At 38.0% G+C, this 21587-nt stretch overlaps 2 protein-coding genes across 5 annotated transcripts in view; both read left to right on the top strand.

The window, feature by feature from the left end:
- LOC122826248 (ankyrin repeat and BTB/POZ domain-containing protein BTBD11-A) overlaps positions 1-14464 on the top strand; it is a 168259-nt gene extending 153795 nt beyond the window's left edge. For all 3 annotated transcript variants that reach the window (XM_044107860.1, XM_044107859.1, XM_044107861.1), the window contains 8 exons: positions 2970-3202; positions 4467-4645; positions 4857-4962; positions 6753-6855; positions 6942-7023; positions 7854-7922; positions 8012-8125; positions 9342-14464. In XM_044107860.1, coding sequence (XP_043963795.1) covers positions 2970-3202; positions 4467-4645; positions 4857-4962; positions 6753-6855; positions 6942-7023; positions 7854-7922; positions 8012-8125; positions 9342-9581 — 1126 coding nt within the window. In that variant the 3' untranslated portion in view covers positions 9582-14464. The remainder of the gene's footprint in view (positions 1-2969; positions 3203-4466; positions 4646-4856; positions 4963-6752; positions 6856-6941; positions 7024-7853; positions 7923-8011; positions 8126-9341) is intronic.
- Positions 12151-20690, top strand: LOC122826247 (zinc finger protein 11-like). Of its 2 annotated transcripts, none has more exons than XM_044107857.1 (7): positions 12151-12235; positions 16207-16409; positions 16493-16594; positions 16674-16769; positions 16863-16973; positions 17687-17810; positions 17981-20690. In XM_044107857.1, exons 1-7 carry the CDS (start codon positions 12151-12153, stop codon positions 20590-20592), a joined length of 3333 nt encoding a protein of 1110 aa, XP_043963792.1. In that variant the 3' UTR covers positions 20593-20690. The 2 variants fall into 2 exon arrangements, with proteins under 2 accessions (XP_043963792.1, XP_043963793.1); XM_044107858.1 differs by lacking the exon at positions 12151-12235 and adding an exon at positions 14950-15103.
- The last annotated feature ends 897 nt before the right edge of the window (positions 20691-21587 follow it).

Genomic DNA, 21587 nt, shown 5'->3' with positions numbered 1-21587 from the left:
ATACATGCTAACAAGTTCAGATACGAAGGCGAGCCGCAGCTTTTGCTTTATTGCTCTTAACATCTTGTGGTCTCTCATGTGGATGAGAGAATTACACGGGTATAAAACTGTAATTTAATACAAATTATAGCATCTCGCAAAACTATTCATGCCCTTTTAAAGCTGCAGGATGTAACTTATTTAAAAGAATGTTTTGTTAGAATTATCACTATGTTGTGACAGCTACTACTGAAGAAATAACCAAAAACAACCAATCAGAGTCAGGAGGAGGGTCTTGAGGCTGTCAGTCAACCTCATGTACTCGCTGCTAAATGTACTAATGTCAGAGAAACAACTTAATGTTACAGGAAAATCATGCTAACGAGCCTGAGCATTCACAACAGGCTCTGCTAGATGCAGCGTAGCACAGACCAAGTGGAGAGGAGGGTGATTGACAAGAAAGTTTTTTCACAAACATTTGTGGAGAAGTAGAGGTGCATGGACCTTATAGAGAGGTCAGCCAAAGAAAACATTCAAATAAATATAAAATATAACATTTTATTTTTCTTGCTGTTAAACTGTTAGAAGCTTTAATTAGTTATGATCAAAATTAAAACTTATATTGGATCTACGTCTCTGATCACCACAGTATTGATCCCTTCACATCCGTTCAATCTGCTCCTCACGGGAGATATCTCAGTTTCCGTGACGATGTCTGCGGCTGCACTTTACTGCCTAAGATAAAACCTATTAGCATTCAGGGCGGCGGGGAAATGGAGTGGAGCGGAGAGCGACTGCAGCAGCACAATGCAGCATTATTAAGACAATCAATTATGGAGTGGTGATCACGCCTCGATATGTTGTAAAGAGGCTGGCACTGAATTAGGGCTGGTTCTTCTCATGCAGATTATCTTCAGATTAAGGCTAATAGCTTTATATAGAATTCAGTTTTAATTTAGTTTTGATAGCAATCATTTTTAAGGGTCTGAAATCTGTTGTGATTTGTGTTTTGATGGTGGAGGAAGGTAGAAAAGTCGAATAAATGAAGAGTGTTTAATTAAAAAAAAACGGGATGGATAAAGTTGTAAAAATCCCAGAGAGCCAGAGCAGAACAAAAAACTTAAATCCAATGAGAAATTCAGCTGGGGAAAATAATGAGAGGAACCAAAGGGAGTGTGAAATACACTGCAAAAATACAAAATCTTACCAAATATCTTTGGTCTATTCTACTGCAAATATCTTAATACGCTTGAAAAAAGACACAACTAACTTAAAAGGTATTTTTCAGTCAGATATAAAAACTTGTTTAAAATTTATAAGTGAAAATATAAGTGAAATTACAATAAAACTCTTATTTTGATAAAATTGGACAGTAAATAAGTTGGAACACTGCAAAAAACACAAAATCTTACCAAGTATGTTTGGTCTATTCTTCTGCAAATATCTTGGTACACTTGAAATAGTAGTAAAAGTAACTTTTCAGCAAGACATAGGAGCTTGTTTTCAGTAAATAACTCCTTAATTTTAATGAAAAGGTATTAGTAAATGTACTGGCAGATTATATTTTATTACATGTTATTATATTAGCACATTAAGCAGCGCATTCACGACGTTGATTGACAGCGTTAAGATCTTCCTCCTGGCTCTGATTGGTTGATTTTGACCAGAACTGGTGCGTTCTTGTAAATGGTAAACTTTCAACACTACAGGAAGATACAGCAGTTTGTTTTAAGTCAGTAATTTATTAATATTCATGAAGAAGTGCTAGTTCCACTTTCATATTATTTCACTTCTAACAAAACGTTTTTCCTTTTTTATAAGTGAAATAACAATAAAGCTTGTATTTTAACAAAATTGTATAGAAACTCACTGCAAAAAACACCAAATCCTACCAAGTATTCTGAGGTAAATATCTTAGTTCACTTAAAATAAGACAAAACTGATTTAAAAGTAACTTTAAAGCAAGATACAGGAGCTTGTTTTAATTAAATAATCCAATAACTTTAACAAGACATTTTCCCCATATTATAAATGAAAACATCCATCTAAACTATAACTTTTTCACTACTATTAAGTAGTTATTTACTTAAAGCAAGCTCCTGTGTCTTTCTGAAATGTTATTTGTTTCATTAGTTTTGCCTTATTTCAAGCGCACTAAGATATTTGTAATAGAAACTAGATTAAAAATACTTGGTGAGAGTTTGTGGTTTTTCAGGAGAGGAGTTTAAATACAGGGGCGAACGAGAAGTACACAAGAGACTAGGAAATGAATCTAATAATAAAGAACAACCAGGACTAAGAACTGTAATTAAACTGGAGTAACAAGAAACAGAAACAAGATCTAATCAGATTGAGATGAAGGAACACAGAATAATCAAACCCCAAAACAACCCAGGACATAAAATCAGAATAGATTTCAGTCAAAAACATGAAACTCCACATGGACAGACCTCTAGCTTCACAGCGCTGCACGCTCCAACTCGCTCCTCCTCCTCGCTGCAGCAGATGGCGCAGCGATGCGTTATGACCTGGGATCGCACCTCATTTGTTAGATGTTAGAATCCATTCAGATCAGGGCCGCTGCTGCAGCAACGCAGTGACGGGTCATGAGTCTTTTCTTTTATTTACATCATGATGTTAAAAAAATCTTTGGTGGTTTTTGATCTGGCAGTTTCCCAACTAATAACCAATTTAGTTAACCCTTAGAAATCATTAAATTATATTCTGTTCTATTTTACCCAGCTACTACCAGTTTAAATAATATTTCTCAGGTTAAATTATATTTAAATTAACTGAAACATGGTTTTATAACCCCAGTGAATTAATCTAACATTTTCAGAGAATAATGCAGAATTTAAATAAAAGCAGCTGAGGATTTTTGTGGTTACCAAGAGAAATAGCTAAAGTACTCATGTGTGAATTGACAGAGTTAATCTTTTTTGTATTTTTACCCATGGTGCAACTCTGCGTTTTGTCTCCCTCTTGTCCAGGAATGTTTTCCGGAAGCTTCTGTCCCACTCAGAGAAGGAAAAGGGGGACGTTTTGTCCCTGGAGGAGATCCTGGCCGAGGGTTCGGATCCCGGGGAGAAGAGGCTGGCCCCGCAGGCCAACTGCAGCGGGACGCTGCGAACAGGAAAGGCCAAACTGCGGGCCCTGAGAGAGGCCATGTACCATAGCGCAGAGCATGGCCATGTGGACATCACCATTGACATCCGCAGCTTAGGTCAGATTTACTAATGCATGCCTCAGTGGCACACAAGCTCCAGCTGTCCTGCAGATGTGCTCATGCTGTGCCCGTCCTGTCCCGTCCTGTTCCCACCCTCTGCAGCTCACCCAACCGTAAAACAGGAGCCGTTTTATCTGAGGCCATAGTAACGGGTCAAAGGTGTGAACAGGATGATGAAGCTTTTTAAATGTGGCTGCCGTCAGCTTTCAGTGCATTCAATTCAACATTTTAATCAGCCAGAACTTTGGCTTTGATACAAACAGGATGAACGTTGGCAAAGAGCATCCACAAACAAATTACCTCAGTGGTGTGCGAAGGTCTGTCACGTTAACAAATTTTATTAGACGATAAATTATTCACAGAAGTTCTTACAACAGGGGTGTCAAACTCCAGTCCTCAAGGGCCGCTGTCCTGCAGTTTTTAGATGTGCCACAGGTACAAAACACCCAAATGAAATGGCTTAATCACCTCCTCCTTGTGTAGATCAGTTCTCCAGAGCATTAATGACCTAATTATTCTATACAGGTGTGGTGCAGCAGAGGCACATCTAAAAGTTGCAGAACACCGGCCATTTAGGACTGAAGTTTGACACTCCTGTCTTACAATAAACGATAATATCGTTGTTTGAGACCGTTTTCCAGAACATTCTCAAAGATGAATAAACTTTAAATTCTATTGAATATTTAACACCACAACTGGAAGACATTTTAAATATGCAATATAAGTCGTTTCTCCACCATTAGTACATTGAGCAGAGTGTACACTAGCATGACTGACAGCGCTAAGATCCTCCTCCCGGCTCTGATTGGTTGCTTCTGACTGGGAGCGGTGCATTTCCTCAGACTGCAATAGCAGCACTCATGTTATACTGGCATGACACAGTATGCCAGTATAACATGACACAGAAACTAACAGAAATGTATAAAACATATTTTTTTTAAATAAAAGTCATAACCTGCAGCTTTAAGCTTTTTAAACGCATCTTCATCGTTATGAAGGCAGAGAATAGGCAGCTAATTTTCTGTCTTTCTGTGTTTTATGCTCACTTCATTTCCATCAATCGCATTAGAGTCGTTATTAACAAGCACTTTTAATTAAACTCAGATGCTCCATTTGTTTTACCTCTGATTTCCCACTAATCCAACACTCATGGCATCCAGTGGAGAAACATGATCCGTCTGTCTCCTGTGACTACCCTGGTTTTTCTCCATTTCTCTGTATTCACTCTGCGTTTTTTTTTGTGTGTGTGTGTTTTTCCCAGGCGTTCCTTGGACGCTGCACACCTGGCTCGAGTCCCTGCGCACCTGCTTCATGCAGAACCGCCGGCCGCTGATCCAGGGTCTGCTCAAAGACTTCAGCTGCATCCAGGAGGACGAGTACACTGAGGAGCTGATCACACACGGCCTCCCGCTCATGTTCCAGATCCTGCGAACCAGCAAGGTCGCCGGGGACTTCCCTTCACAGCAGCAAACCGCTTGTTCAGTCTACAGACACAAGACAGACTGGCTTGTTGGGAATACAAACTGAAACTATTAGCTTCCTCATTTGCATGATGTTTTTTTCAGGATTAACAGAGGGAAACCAGAGGATTTAAAACTGTAGCCTGTGGAAAGTTTTTGTCCCTAACGTTGCTGCTGCTGTGTGTCTGCAGAATGAAGCGATTAGCCAGCAGCTGTCGGTCATTTTCACGCAGTGCTACGGACCTTTCCCCATCCCCAAACTGACAGAGATCAAGAGGAAACAGACCTCACGCCTGGGTAAGCCTTCACTTTGTGAAGACAGAATCATTTTTTATTTATTTCCATGAGTTTCTGACTCTTTTGTGTCTTATGTCCTTCTCTTGCCTTGGTGTGGACGATTGTCGCAAATTAGCATCGATCCTCTTTCCTCCTTCCCATAAACTCTCCGCTTGTTGATCATCCTATTAGAATGTTTTACCTCCATCTAGTGGTCAGAGGGTGAACAGCTGATTCATGGTTGATCTGCAGCTAATATAGCAAATTATTTGTATTTTTGGGTTTGATGCGTTTTAACGACATTAATTAACACAGAGCAAATTATTAATGAGTATTAATTAGTAATTTATATATAGGGAGCAAAGTTTACAGTCTTCACTTCTCTCCGGATCAGCTTCTGCAGCCTAAAGAAGAAGGTAAAGGAGCCGTCCTGGGTAATTTCCATGAACAACTTCTGTATTCAGCCTGAAAGAGCGAATGTACGGGAACGAGAGAGCAGACCAGAACCAGACAGCCGAGCAACTGATCCGCCTGCACACACTGCTGTAAACACCGTCCTGCTTCACAAGAAGCATGCAAAAGTAATAAAACGAAATAACACGGAGACCTTAAGTAACACGGCAAATTTTAAAAAAAGCAAAAACTCTGAACCTGAACAGTCAGCTGAACTAGAACTCCGACACCAGAGCTGCCCTACTGTTAAGCTATGGGCTTGTTGTGCTTCATGCTTCAGAAGCAAAAAGCCCAACCTTAAAATCCCCCGTTACTTGGTCTCTGACACTAACAACAATAGAGTCACGTAATATACTTGAACATAAGGTAAAAACATTGTCCGTTAGAATGGATGAACAATGTTTAGATACTTAAATAGAACATTTTTACAAGAAAAATGTCAGAGAATATTGCCTACTAGCATAAGCTAAAGCTAATGTTAGCCACAAAGTTTAAAGAAAGTAAAACTCACCTTGGTATCTGTGAACGTATAACGAGGCGTGCATCTTAAAACCTTTCTCCAGCTACTTGTTGGGGCTTCGGATCGATGTACATCATTAATTGTTACCTTGGACAAGCCCTGCAAACATCCAGTGTAAAGTCCCATTTTCAATAGATCGGAAACGATTGAACGCGGAAGCTGAGGTGCAAAGGGCCCATTAGCGAAGTGCAGCTAATAGTTGCTAATTAGCACTATTAGCCGCAAACAGCATTACTCAAATAAACAACCACTAATTAAATAAACATCATAATATTAAGCTTTCACGTCATGAAGTAACGTTGAGATTTCTCTTTTTATGATTATGAAGCAGATTAAAAGTAGTTTCGTAAATTAAATGTGTATCTCTAAATGTTTTAATACTTTTTATCCAGGTACCATTTAATCCAATTTCTAAAAATACCATATAGGCTTTCAAATTGTAAATTTATCATTTTTAGGTTTTAACTCATCTTGAAACTAAACAAACAATACATAATTTTAACATATTTTTAAAAGTCATCCATTTTGTGCTTCTGTTTATTACTTTAATTCAGTTCATCCTTGCTGGGAATAATAACTTTTTACTTTGAGGTTAAGCAGGAAACTTGCACAGCGTTGCAGCGCCACCTGGTGTTTACATCCAAAATGAAACATTAATGAGGGTTTTAGAGAAATGTTTAAGAGACTCATTGGGATAACAACATAGAATACAAATTAAATGGTAATTGTTTAATTTTGAGTGGAACCTCGAGGTAAAACCTATATCAGCTTTATCTTCTGATATTTGCTGCTCTTTATAATTAGCTTTCTTGAATTAAAGCACTTTTGTGTTTCCCAGACCCCCACTTCCTGAACAACAAGGAGATGTCTGACGTCACCTTCCTGGTGGAGGGGAAACCGTTTTATGCACACAAGGTGTTGCTGTTTACGGCATCAGCCAGGTACTGGGAAGCTGTGGCTTTAATGCAGATATGTTTGATTTTAGTCAATAAGTTCAGAAAACTGACACTTTTTCTGTTTCATCCAGGTTCAAGTCTCTGCTCCAGAACAGACCAGCAGCAGAAAACACATGCATTGAGATCAGTCATGTCAAATACAACATTTTCCACGTAAGAAGTTAAACATTTTGATTTTTTTTAATTTTCTTTAGCAAGTTGGATATGTGTAAGACTGGAAGTTTTCCCCAGAAAACCTGGTAAGCCCGGTGGTTGGGTGTTAGGCCAGTCATTCATCCAGCAGTTCGTCGTGTTTTTGAGTTAAAAAATGTTTAAAGTTGACAGGGAATTTGAAAAGATCACTTGATAATTATGTGTTATTAAAAGATTGGAAGAATAATACCTGAACACCAACCATAAAGTCTTACAAATGTAAACAATTTAAAAAGACTTAAATAAAAAAGCAATACATAGCCTGGCGGGGCACAAGTGAAGCCTGGTGGCCCGCCAGGCTTATAAAACACTGGGGGAAACCCTGCACTAAAATTGAGTTTCATTTACTTTTCCATGTGAATTCCTTCACATATTTTGACAGGTAGCCGATATCATTAACAACAATAAGCACCCTATTAGATACATATATGTATATATATATATATATATATATATATATAATCCAAAGAAAAAAAACAACAATAAACAAACCCACAATTTACCAAAATACAGGAGATAACGCAGCGTAGAGACTCTTAACATCCTGATCTGGTAATTCTTGTCCTTAATTGGCCTCTTTCCTCTAGAGAAAAGTCCACAAATATCCTGAGGGCTCTCCAAATGTTTTCAAATAACTAATCCATTGTACAATCACTCTTTTAGCTTGTAGTAGACACGTAATATCAGCAGCTGTCCAGAATTGGTTTAAAAAAGTATTTTTGGGATATGAAAAACCCGAATCTAGAGCCTTTTATTTACTTTTAAATGTTTTGGTGTGTTTTATCTTGCAGCTGGTCATGCAGTATCTGTACTGTGGAGGCACAGAGTCTCTGCACATCCGCAACACAGAAGTGATGGAGGTAATGCAGAGGGTTTGCATAGCAGCGTCATTACTTTGAGTTTGTTTTTGTTTGGTTTTATTTAATCCTGCATGTACCGTTCCCTGCAGCTCCTGTCTGCAGCCAAGTTCTTCCAACTAGAGGCCCTTCAGAGACACTGTGAGATCATCTGCTCCAAGAATATCACCACTGAAACCTGCGTGGACCTTTACAAACACGCCAAGGTGGGAATACGCCTCAGACTGGTAATGCACCTGCTCATCTCCTCCATTATTTATTAATGCCTCAAATGACAGCCAGTTTCTGAGAGCCTCGAACTCACTATTGTCTTGACAAAGCAAAAAAAGAAGAAAGAAAATAGTGAATGCTAGCTGGTGTGTTTTGGTCCAAAAAGAGGAAATTTGTTGAGTTTCTCGTACTTTGATCCATAATTTTATTGGAATATTTCAAATTTCAACTGTAAATTTTGTAGAATAAAAGGAATGTACTTGCTATTGTTAGCAATTCACCTCTTGCCAGAATTTGTATACCTGAATAGGTATTGTCAGCGCTAAGATTAGCATGCTAATGCTAACTGTTAAAATTAGTTTTAAATGTTAACAATATTATGCTAAGATTAGCATGTTTCTGTGAATGCTAATAAACTTTACGGCTGTGTTTTGCTGAGCTCTGATTTAAGGCATAATTGAGAAAATGGGTCTAAAAATATTTTAGAGCTTTGTTTTTAACATTTCTCAGTCATAAAACTGAAATAATGTAATCACTAGCCCTTATCTTCTCCTGTCTTAATGATCAATGAGCAATTGTTCCTTATTTAACCTAATTTATATAACAATAAGATCTTTTTCAAATTCACACCAACTTCAAGTTACTCACCGCAGAGTTTTATGTCATTATGCAAAAAACAAAAATAAACCAAATCAAAAAAGGGAAATTAAAATCTGAACTCTCAGATTTTTTTAAAGGATTTGTGAAGATTATTGTGGTATTACTGATAAAATGGGATCATTGCCTGTAATTTAAAAAAAATTATGTAATCAAAGTTACAAACCAGCAGATAATTAAATACTATTCAGTTTTAGCATAAAACTAAACCTTAAAAAAATGACAAAAATGTGTTGTGGTCAACTTTTAAAGAAATTATGTTACGTCATAACAAACATTTTTGATTTTAAGGGTTTTTAAGATATGACTGATTTCTATTTATTCACACTTTCCAAAGCAAATCATGTTTAGAATGACTTAACATTTTGCAAAAACAAATTGTTTAACTTAAAGTAAATAAAAAGAAAATAAAAAACTGACATTTCCCCATTTTCAATGCTAAAATACTCCTAAAAGAAATATAATTAAGTAAATGTAACTAGTTACTACCCATCTCAAGGTATCACAACGTCTTTACTTGAGCTGCATTTTTCCACCTTCCTTCTCTCTCTGCAGTTTCTCGGCGCGTTGGAGCTAACGGCGTTCATCGAGGGCTACTTCCTGAAGAACATGGTGCTGCTGGTTGAACTGGACGCCTTCAAGCAGCTCCTGTACGAGCCGCTCGCCGCCACCTCCGCCGAGAGCCCCGCGTCCAGCCCCGGCCTCTGCTCCGACATCCTCCACGACCTGGAGAAGACCCTGGCCACTCGCATCCACTCCATCCACCTCTCCACCTCCAAGGGCTCGGTGGTGTGACCGCCGCCCGCCCCATTCCCATCCAGCCGCAGCATCGATTTTAGCAAACACTGTCCCGCCCACGTCAAACTGCTGTTGGACGATCTACCGCCAGGATTTCCCTTTAATTCTGCTGCTTGTTGAACGTTAATGTAGACGTTTGTGACTAAATTTTATTTTTTTGCCTTGAGCTCCTGTCCCGACGGATAAAAACAAACCTGGCTTGGTCAAGACGCCTCATTCACAATAATCCAACTCTCAACTGTATTTCACACAGAACACGTGCATGAAATACATATTTTACACTTTTTTCACTCAGATTTTAAAGTAGAAGTTTTACTCATTCAATACAAATGATACATTTTCTGGAAGTGGACGCCATGGCAGCAAATTAAATCCATGCTATACAACCCGTAGCAATGTGAGGAGTTTTAAGGTGGACTTGCTTACATTTCAGTCTGTCAGTGTCTTCTCGCTGGACACGTTTCACTGTGTTTTATCTGCCATGTCGCAGAAGCCAAACTGATCACAGGAACTTCCGCCGTGGCCGCCGCCGCCGCCGAGCCGGTTCCAATAAACCAGAAATCTATGCTGACTGATTCCTAAAACGCGGGAAATAATTTGTCTTTTTGCATGACACCTCCTTTACTGAGCTGCCATTATGTTGCTTTTTTATGCACAGCTTACTTCGTGGACCTCTTTTCTGAGCGGGAAGTAAAAGAATTTGCTGCTCATTAACTTTTTATTCGCCACAAGACAGAGCGGGATTCTGGAGACGGACCACGTGTTTTTGAAAGCAAACTGTAAATATCTTCTGAAAGTCATCGTTTTTGCAAGATGGTATAAAATCCCCACACTCACTCGCCTGGCTGACGACACCGGCCTCACTAAACGTGCTCCCCGCTGTGCGTCCGGATTATGCAAACTTGCATGTTTAATCCATCTGTATGACTTGTGTGTTATGCAACATCGCACTGTGGGATGCTGGTTGCTCCAGTTTTAGCTGAACCTAAGGGTTTCCCCTCAAATAATTTTTGCTGTGAAACATCCCAGATAGTCAGGATAGATTACAAAATTCAGGCTAGTCTGCAGCATTTAAATCTACCATCTGTGTATTAAGTTATCTTAGCTGTTTAGTATTGAAATAAACTTCCTAGTTCAATTGAGATTACACACAAAATAAACATTGTTTGGTGGTAAAAGGGAGGCAGAGGTGGAGCAAATGTAAAGATCAACTTTTTAAAAAGTCTAGAAATCCCAAAAATAAACTAAAAGTATTGAAACTAAATAAATAAGAAACCAAAGACGAAACTCAAATATGACAAATAATGTCCAACACATGACAAGGAGCTAATAAAATGCTAGCATTTTGATGTCTAATCAAATTTATGTTGATTTCTGGAAAACAAAGTGATATAGTTGCACTTAAAAAACGAAAATGAACATTGTTTTCATAATTAAACAAAAGATATCAAGAGAAATTTCAGACTCAGTTTGTGAAGAAATATTTTTTCTGGTCTTTCTTGCAAACTTAAATCTTCATGTTTCTCTTTGAGAGCATCAATAAAGTTAAACTTGTTTCTTCCTTACACTTTCATATCAAAAGTAACACAAACCTGCTGTAGGTTGTGCGGTGACATTTTAGGGATTTTGGAGAGTTCTTTTAACATCTTCCCTCAGGGTGAAGATGTTAAAAGAACATCTGCTCTCAGGGTGAACATGATTTGTCGGCCAACATGGACATGTCAGCAGTTGTTTTATTTTGAAATATCTGATTACAAATTATTCTGAAACGTCTTAACTCTTTTCTCTCACGTAAACAGTAATCAGACTAAAGATGTCTGAGATTTAAAATTGGAAACTTTCTAAAAGACTTGATAGTCTTTTCTTTTATTGTTTATTTAAATTATTTAAAAAATTTATTATTGTTAAATACATATTAAATACCTCCATGTCTAAATTTTTCTGAAAACCACTGAATCTTGTTGGAGGTAATCACATTTTCACATGAATGTATAATGACAGAAATACTTAAATATTAAAGCTCCTTCCAGATCATGCCAAATATTTTTGCAAAGCTTTTTTTTTAAAAAAAACCCCCAAAAAAACAATCTGTTTGTGTTGCATCTGAATGGTCTGGATCTCCGAAAATCATTAAAAAGCACCCAGTTTCTGCATTCTCTCTCGGTATTTCAGCACTAAAAGCTGCAACAGTTAAGTAAATTTTATGTTTTCTTCCTACGTATTTCCTTTGATTTCATAAAATTAAAATACAAGCTGAAAAGGTCCTGAGAAGAAACGGTGAAATTATAAAAAAAACACGAGTTACCATGGATTTTAATGAAGTTCATATCTATTATCGCCCCCTGCTGGTATAGCATGGGTTTTACAACATTTTGATCATCCATCTTAAGGACAAAATGTGTAGAAAATCAAGAAATCATCCAGGAAATTAATAATTAGCAGTTTAAAAAATTAAGTCTACTAAATACAGACTTAATACAAAGTGTGAATTTAACAAAAGTTTAAAAAAAACATCTCTTGGTAATTTGTGCATTGAATTTTCCACACAACAGTACTGACCCTTAGCATGTACGTCACTCTATCATTCGAGGCGCCATGTTGGACGTCGGAAGTGAGGGACGGGAGTATTGAACAGGACTGTTTTCGCATGGGTATGACTGTTTTCCAAAGTTGTTTTTTCCAGTTTATTCGTGGCTTCTACTTGTTCGAGTCAAGCTAATTTGCCTGTGAACGTAACTCACCTGGTTGGGCCTCATTGATGACGGTATTCACAAAAATTGGAAACAGCTAGCTTAGAAACCGACCCATATCTCCTCCCTGGTGATGTGTTGATCAATTTACCGACTTTGCCTGAATTCACACCACATGATATATGTCAATGTGTCCTAAACAGCGTTTTTCTTTACACCGGAACAACATTAAAAACATACAAAAGAGAAGATGCTAACCAGTTTTTTTTCCCATATGCGCTAGGCTACATGACGGTGCGGCATTGTTTCCATGGTTACCAATGGCTAGACGCGTACCGTCTCCATAGTGCGATATTTCATATCTTTCTAATTATACATACTTATAAAATGTATGAACGTTAATCTTGTAAAAAAAAAAAAAATGTTCGCTGCAAATCCGCGATTACACTGAAGGCTGAGTCATTATGATTAACAACTGCTATCCATCGCTGCCATATAAGAACTTATAAAATAAAATGACAAGTTTAGTTTCTATCCGACCGCGCAGCACTCTATGACCATTTTTAAAGTGAAATAGAATAAATAAAAGCGATGTTAGACTACCGGGTGTTTTTTTTTTTTTTTTTTTTTTTTTTTTGACAGCCTTTCCAGAACCATATTGGTCGTTTTGATGTCCGTCATGGCGGAGTGGAGCGTGACGTCATGTGAAAAGGGTCAATATATATTTTTTTAAATCTTTAAAAAAGTAAATACCAAGTAATTCCCCTCAATGCTAACAGAGGTCCCTAGTATTTAGTAATAGTTTTTTTGTTTTGTTTTTCAAATATTGACAATTCATTAAGAAGTTCTCAAGTTTTATGCATTCAGTTGTATTTTAATATACGGCTGAAATCTATTTAATGAATGTAACACAAAGCGGATGGAGGTTAGGAAATTGTGCATTTTTTTTCCAGCAACAGACCAAATCCAACAGTCAAATCAGTTTTCATTTTTACATGTAATGTTTGTTTCACTATCAACCACTATTTATATTCTTATGAAATATAATTATTGTAGCACACTCAAAATTACATCCATATTTTAGCCCAAATTTTGAGAAAATCTTAACATAATATATGAACTTCTATAAATATTGACAGATTATAGATGCTATACTACAGTTTTATTTTCTTATTTACATGCATAGCAGTATATATTTTATTTTACATTCAGCAGTTTTGAAAAGAATATATTTAATAATGCTTTAAGATATTTAGTAGAAGCAATATTTACATCAGATTTTGTTCCCATGAGGTTAGCTATGGCGTAAATGTGAGCTAAATGAGTGACTGAAATTTGCTTAAATATATATATTTTTAGTTAAATATCTGTGGCAGCCCAGGGTGTGTTTTTGTTTCTTTTACCCTGAATGCTTTAAAGAGTTTACTGTATGTTAATAACTTAAATGAATCATCACATATTCACATATTTTAGTGGAAACGCTTTATTTGAAAGTGATATATAACCTGATGCAAACCAAGGTTCATGATGATGTCAAGCACTTTTTTTGTGCCAGTGTTACTGTAGCCTCACACAATCAGAGTATTTTACCAGTGAGCTTGAGTTAAAGTCTTATTGTGACCCAACAGCAACTAAAGTATGAAAATAAAGTCAAAGATTTTATGCCTATCTGTTTCTGTTAGTCTTAATGTTACGCCAGTAGCAAAAAAACAGCTTAGCTTGTCCCATTTCTGGCATTTCAGGCCCAAAATGGGTCAAAGCTGTAGAGTAAATGTCAGTTTGCATGGCTCTTCTTGTTTAATGTTGTTGGGAATGTGTTCTGTACAGCAGCTTTGTCTCAACACCCTCCTTTGTGTTTATCTGAGCATTTATTATCCTGCGTATTTGTTACTGGTAATATACTTAATTTTCCCTAGACACAGTGATAACTTGCATGGGTTAGTTTAAATCCACACGAGGATGAAACTTTTGCTACTTCTGTTCCTTTGAAGGGAAAATGTACATTGTACAAATTATATATATATACATATATATATATATATAAAATATAAATTATACATGGTGTAAGAAGCAGAGATGTGGTGGAGTATAACAACAAAGAGAAATGTTACACTCATGCTACGGTTTCTGTCGTTCCATGACATGATATTGTGGACAGCTAATAAAGACCTCAGTTTAAAAACACCTAAAGTCTTAATTGTCTTTTTACCTTGTTTTTGTGAGAGGAATATTTATTTGTGGGCTGAGCTAAGCAAAAATATGTGGAAAAACTTGCGAAATCCTTTCTCCAACATTAAAAATGTACGCAAAACTTGAGTTCAAAGAAACGCAATTAAAATTAGTGGTACTTTTCCAAGGCACTATTGACATAAAAATGCCTAATAATTTTTATATATACTGTATATACAGTATACAGTATGTATATACAGTATATATATACTGTATATATATAAGCAATTTTTGTCGTTCCATGAAATAATCTCTCAATAGCAACGTTAAATATATTTCACCAAATATGTCACCAATATATTTTGTTTTCTCCACAGCACGGTAATTAAATCCCCTTATAAATTAACGTTAAAACCGACGTGTGTTATTATTGTGCCGCTGTAAGCAAACTGGTGGACGGCAGCATTCACGCATTGACCTATATTCTGGTACAGCGCATGCGCCGTACGTATAAACCGCCGCGCCGCCCTTCCTCTCCGTCTCTCCGTTTGCTCTGCAGGTCTATGTGTACGTCGACCTGAAACAGTGTCGAGGTAAACTGTTTATTCAGATTGCTAACTTTAAAAAACAACATGGAAAGCCCGGATCATATAGAAAACGGTAAGCCATACAGAATGTCAGCACTCGTTGTTCTTAATGAGTTATTAGTTCGTGTTTTGGAGTGTGTGCGCCCCATTTTCAATATGGCGTAGCTCGATTCGGGATGTTGACGGCGTTTTGGTGCCGTGTTGCTCCACCAGCAATCTGCTGTGTGCTCAACTTAGATTTAAAGTTTATGTTGGAAGTTAGCTAACCTCTAAGCATCGTCTTGTTTTAATTAATTGGAAATTACTAAAAGTTAATTTACGCTGTGACCGCTTATCATAACGACTACTACTAAAGAGGGTTTAACTTCGACTGTTACCTTTTGCCCTCTGAAAGCTTAACTGCTCTCTGGAAAGCTGCTGTTGAGCTATCTTATACAAGATAGTTATCACCTCTAAATGCCATTTTAGTCTCTGCGGAACTTTTACCGCTGCTTTTGAACGATTTCCTGACTTGTTACTAAGCTATATGGAGCTAAAAAAAATGCCACAAATTATGAAAAAATATAATTAAATTTTTGCTTAATTGTGTTCATAATAAACTCAGAACCTTAAAAATAAATAAATGTTTCCTCAACATAATTATATGGAAGACAGTTAGGGCCACTAATTGAGACCACTGAGACTTTTTTTTCTCATGCTGTCTGAAGATGTGCTTATATTCCTTATATAGAAGGAGATCCTTTTCATCGTGCATTTAATGACAATAAAAAGAAGTTGATAAACTGTAATTGTAACTCAAAAAATGGGACCTAATGTCTGATGTGTAAGTCTAAACAAACTGATTACATGTCAGCAAATTTCACACTCCAACACATTGCCAAAGAAAAAAGTCGAAAATTCTCCAGGTAACATTCACAAATAAAAAAAATTGTCTTTTTTAAAGATATTTTATATATATCTCTTCATAAAATATGAATTTATTATTTTAAGTATAGAAAAAAACTAGAGGTTCTCATATACTCATATATATGAGGTGAACATACTCATTAAAATATAACCTTTTCCACTTTTAGTGTAACATATCCTTTAAAATTCAGCTCAAAACTGAAGGCCAGATTTTTGAAAACATTATTTTTCAGTGTCAATGCAAAAACAAGATTAAATCTTTATTTACAGATCCGCCTCTCCAGCTTCCATCTCTTCGCCTCTTCATTCCTCCCCTCCGTTTGGTTTCTGGAGCCATGTGGCACACGGTGCAGAGCATGAACGTTCAGGATTATGGGATGGTGGAAGAGTTCATCAGCAGAGTCACAGATGTTGTGCCAGAACTATTGAACCCAGAGCAGAAAGTCCAGCTCATTCTTGGACTCAGAGCACGAGTAAACAGAGACGTTTATTAATCGTACAAAAATACTGTCATAAACAATACATAAAGTATTTGAGATTACGTCTTTTCTTGCAGCTTGTTCTTGAACTGTGTCGTTCGGAGCAGTCCACAGACACGGAATCTGTTGAGATTCATCTGGATCGGATCAGAACCCTCATATCCTCATGGGCAACACAGGTTGGTTGCTTACACAATGTCTTCTGGATCATTCACTCGATTCTTTAACTGAAACTGAACCTGTGCATCTTATTTCCAGCCTTGCTTTGCAGATGTGAGTTTTCCCGAGACAAACTTTGTGGATCAGGTGGAGCTGATGTTAAAGCACCCTGAGGAGAGGAAGAAGTTCTTCCAGGTTTGTCCGGAACAGCGTGGTATAGGACCAGAAGTTGATGTTTGGTTGGCAATAAAATGCATTTATAGGTGAACTGTGATCATTGTCTTGCAGGATGTTTTCCCCACAGATTTTGGGCCTGATTTTGACAACGCTCTGCAGATGCTGATGTTGGACTTTGTGTCCAGACTGGAGAAACTTCTTCCAGTTCCTGATATTCAGCAGGTAGAAGAGCTGGAGCTTCATCATCCCTCACTTCCATTCTTTCTTAACATGCACTGTAATGTTTATTCCACAGAATTTTTGGGGGGAAAAATAAGAAATTTCACATTTAATCTCAGGATTCTGACTTTAAAATTTAGACTTTAATCTCAAAATGTTTACCTTAATCTCAGAGTTCAGACTTTAATCTCAGTCTTTTGACTTTGATCTCAAAACTTCAGACTTTATTGTCAAAATGTAGACCTTAATCTCAAATTTTAAAAAAATTTAAATTCGCCTTAATTCCTAAGTTCAGACTTTACTCTATTTCTGATTTTCTTTTTCTTCTCAAAATTCTTGATTTTTATCTCTATTTAGACCTGAATTTTAAATTCTGGCTTTAATCTCAAAATTCTCAATTTAATCTCAGAATTCCTAATTTATTCTGATAATTCTGTCATTTTTCTGTAGTTATTGAATTTTATAAAAATTCACCTTGAAAGTCTGACTTTATTCTCATATTTCTGGGGGGTTTTTTGTTTTGTTTTTTCAAAATTCTTGAAATTTTTTAATTCTCACTATTTAGACCTAATTTTTTAAATTCTAGCTTTAATCTCATAATTCTCAATTTAACATCAGAATTCCAACATTATTCTCATAATTCTGACTCTTTTCCTCAAAATGCTTGACTTTAATCTCAAAATTCAGACCTTAATTTCAAAATTCTAACTTTTCAGATTGCATCCATCCTGAGTGCAGTGCCTTCTGCCTTGGAGGAGTCCGCTCACTCTGTCCCTGACCCACAGCACCTGGCAGCTGTCCTGCGGTACCACACAAGGCTCAGATGTCTTGATGTTTCCGGTGAGTCTCTTCTGTTGTCTCAGTATCTGTGTAGAACTTGGAAATGTACTTGTATCCTTCAGTGAGCTTCTGGTAAAGTTCTGACTGGATGTATAATTAGAAGAAAACTCAACAAATTCAAGCCAATTCTTGTTTGTAGAAATGGCTGAGCAGTTTTTATTTCCACACAGATGAAACTCAGACCATTCCATCCTCCACTGGGACCGCCATCCTGTCATCCTTATCTCTTCCTCAGTTGGACCAGCTTGTGGTCTGTTCCGACCCGATACAGATGCAGCCTTTGCCGGCGCTGTTGCCTGATACCTTGACCGTCAAAGTGGAGGAGGAAACTGTGACGCTGGTTGACGATGTTGGGCCTTCTAGTTCAGTTCAACCTGATGATCCTGGAGAATCAAATATAGAGGAATCTGTGCAGGAAGCACCACATGAGGATTCAGGTAATGGCGTAGAGCCCCCGCAGCAAACAAGATGGCTCCGACTGAGAAGAAGAGTTATTAAAGAAAAGAAGGATCCGGTGAAACCTAAAAGAGTCCGAAGGAAATACCACGACAGTAAAACATGCCCTGTGTGTAACAAGACGTTCCCGCGAGCTGCCGGCATGAGGCGGCACCTGGAGATTCACAAAACAAAGCGCGACTACAATCACAATTGTTCAAAGTGTGACAAACGATTCAGGGACCAGTACGACTTGAAGCGACACACCATGCGAGTCCATGAAAGGGGAGAGACGCGTGACGGCACTAATACGAAAGCCAGGAAGTCCAAAGAGTCCGCCACAAATCAAACCTGTCCTCACTGTGGGAAGTATTTCGCCTGGCAGAGTGATCTGAAGCGGCACATAGAGACTCATTCAGGGGAGCGCCCACATCAGTGTTCTTTGTGTGGAAAGAAGTTTAAAAACCCTTACGCCTTGAAGTCGCATGAGAAGAGCTGCAAAATAAGAGCGGAGAAAATGGCCAAGAAAAAGGAAAAGGAATCCTTAAATCCAGAAACAACTGCAGATGTATCAGCAGATGTATCAGCAGAACCTCCAAACAACCCACCTTTAAATACAGAGCTGACTCCATATATGCTACTGTCTACTGAAGTATCAGTTAAACATAAAGTGTGTCCCATCTGCAGCATGACCATTAAGAACAACAGAGACATTAAGAAGCATTTACGATCTCACTCTGAAGAACGACCATATGTCTGCCTCACGTGTGAGAAGGGCTTTAAGTACAAAGATACAATAAAGAAGCACCAAACTCTCAAAGGCCACAAGGGCATCAGGGAGGTGCAGTGCATGAAACTGGAGAGGCTTCTCTCTGAGGCTGATGCTCAGTGTACTGGTGATACTGGTGGACCAGAAGAAATGGATCTGGAGGGGTCTGAAGACTCTCCAAAAGAGAGTGTACCTGTTCTGAAGATGTCCAAAGAAGGCCTGAAAGTGTGTCCTGTCTGTTCCAAGACGTTTGATATGATTAAAACTTTGAACAAGCATCTCCAATCCCACAGGGTCGACCGGCCGTATTACTGCGTCCACTGCAAGAGGCGCTATAAAGACTTGTACGGACTCAAAAGACACCAGATCTATGCAGTCTGCTACAACAAACCCCCACGTTACTCGCTGAAGAAAGGGTCCAATCAAGGTGAAACGGATATCCAACAAATATTTGTCTGGTGTTCAAACTGCAGCCAACACTTCGAGTCCCTGTCCGCCCTGAAAGAACACCAGGAAAGCGTTTGCCGAGCAGAACCGACCGTGAAGAAATGCAATGAGTGTGGAAAGGAGTTCAAAAGCATAACGATGCTCAAGGTGCACAAGAAAGTTCACAACCCGCTGTACTGCAAAGACTGCAAGAAGATCCTGGCTGACGAACCCGCCTTCGAGCGGCACAAGCTGTTGCACAGGCCGATGCAGTGCACGATGTGCGATGAGACGTTCATCATCTCAAGACGTCTGAGAGAACACTATGAAAAGCGGCACAACTTCACAGGACCCTTCCCATGTACTCAGTGTGACAAAACCTTTGTCCAACTTTCCTATCTCATTATCCACCAGAGGATCCACAGAGGGGAGTTTCCATTTGCCTGTGACAGTTGTCCTGAGAAGTTCAGGACCTCCTCCTTGTTGACGGTTCATCGGCGGAAACACTCCGGGGAGAAGCCCTTCCTGTGCTGGCAGTGTGGGAAGTCATACCGCGCCGCCTCGGATCTCTCCATGCACATGGGAACCCACTCCGAGGAGAGACCCTGGGTCTGCGCTCAGTGCAACATGGCTTACCGCACAAAGGCGCAGCTCAAGAACCACGTGGAGCAAGTCCACCTCTGTATCCGGTTCACATGTGCCACCTGCGGGAAGCAGTTCATGAAGGAGATGTCACTGAAAAGGCATGAGCTCACTCACACGGGCGAGAGGCCTTTTCCGTGCACAGAGTGCGGCAAATCCTTCCTGACCGGCAACGAGCTCCTGCGGCACAGCAGGTACCACACCGGCGTGCGCCCATATAAGTGCGAGGTCTGCTGTAAGGCCTTCATCCAGTCAAGCTACTTAAAGATCCACATGCGTCTCCACACAGGAGAGAAGCCATACGCATGCGAAATCTGCGACAAACGCTTCAGGTTGTCGAGAAACATGCAGAAACACAGACTCACTCACGATGGGAAACAGAAGATCTTCACGTGTGAGATCTGTGGACTCGGTTTTGCCCAAAGAAAACTGTTGAACGAACACTGTGTCACTCACGAACAGAACATTGAGACGGTCTTTGGAAATGAGATTGAGTTGGAGTATCAATAGGTTTCCTGTCTGCTCTTCATAAATTGTCTGTAACATTTCCTAATTTTTCTGAGACATTCCTATTTCTTTATTAAATTTTTGTTCACAAGCTCTTTCCAGTTAACCTTTTTCATTATTTGTTTTTGTCACCAGTGATTAAATCGTCGGAAGAGAACTTCAGAGAGGGTGCTAAGTAAAATCTATGTAAAAAAGAGTTACTTAAATCAATCCAAATTACATGCAGATTCATTGCTTTTGTGTAAAAACTATGCAGTTGACATGAATTAATAAAGTTTAAACAGGGATTTCTTTCTCACAGAACAAACTTCAGACTAAAAAAATAGATGTTTTTGTTTGTTTTAGAGCAATCAATATGTGACTAATAAATAATCAAAGGTCAAAAGTGAAACAGTTTAATAAATAAGTGACTAAATATGTAGTTGCCCTCAATTATTCGTACTTAGACATAGGATTAATTTTAGACTTGTGTATATTGTTGATAGATTTGGAACTCCTTATATTAAATTACAAAAATATATTTGTTTCAACCATATATTCAATACATGGCTCCATGTGGATATAGTTCCTTGAATTTTCTATTATAGAAAATAATTCCTATGTTTATTTCATCGTCCAGTTTACTTGTATGTACAATCCAATAACTAAATTAGGTGTACATTTTTTCTATTGGTAAATGAAAACAAAATGCGACCATTTGTTTAAAATTGTAGCTATTAAAAAATCTGTCAAGTATTGCTCATTACCCATATGGTCATATTTTCAACATCATCAAATATATTTCAGTGTTTGTTTAGACATATATTAATTTTCAGATTTCAGAAATTGATTAAAAGTGCTGTGATTCAATAAAAATATACTTTTTTGCATATATTTATATTTGATTTTATTTAAACTATTACATATATTTTTGCTTTTATGATCAATGAATAATTAATGTTTTACTTTCTTGGCACTTTTGGCTCGTCATACAAATTATTACCCTGCCATTAAATGCC

Source organism: Gambusia affinis, linkage group LG23 (assembly GCF_019740435.1).
Source record: "Gambusia affinis linkage group LG23, SWU_Gaff_1.0, whole genome shotgun sequence".
In the NCBI taxonomy this organism is placed as follows: Eukaryota; Metazoa; Chordata; class Actinopteri; order Cyprinodontiformes; family Poeciliidae; genus Gambusia; species Gambusia affinis.
Note: the sequence above shows the minus strand (reverse complement) of the source record. Positions and strands in the feature narration are given on the sequence as shown.

Bases quoted from the DNA above. Each gene is read 5' to 3' on its own strand.
- LOC122826247 (XM_044107857.1), top strand. From the start codon at position 12,151: ATGTACGTCACTCTATCATTCGAGGCGCCATGTTGGACGTCGGAAGTG. The intron at 16,595-16,673 runs GTTGGTTGCTTA...TCTTATTTCCAG, and splicing joins TATCCTCATGGGCAACACAG to CCTTGCTTTGCAGATGTGAG. The intron at 17,811-17,980 runs GTGAGTCTCTTC...ATTTCCACACAG, and splicing joins CAGATGTCTTGATGTTTCCG to ATGAAACTCAGACCATTCCA.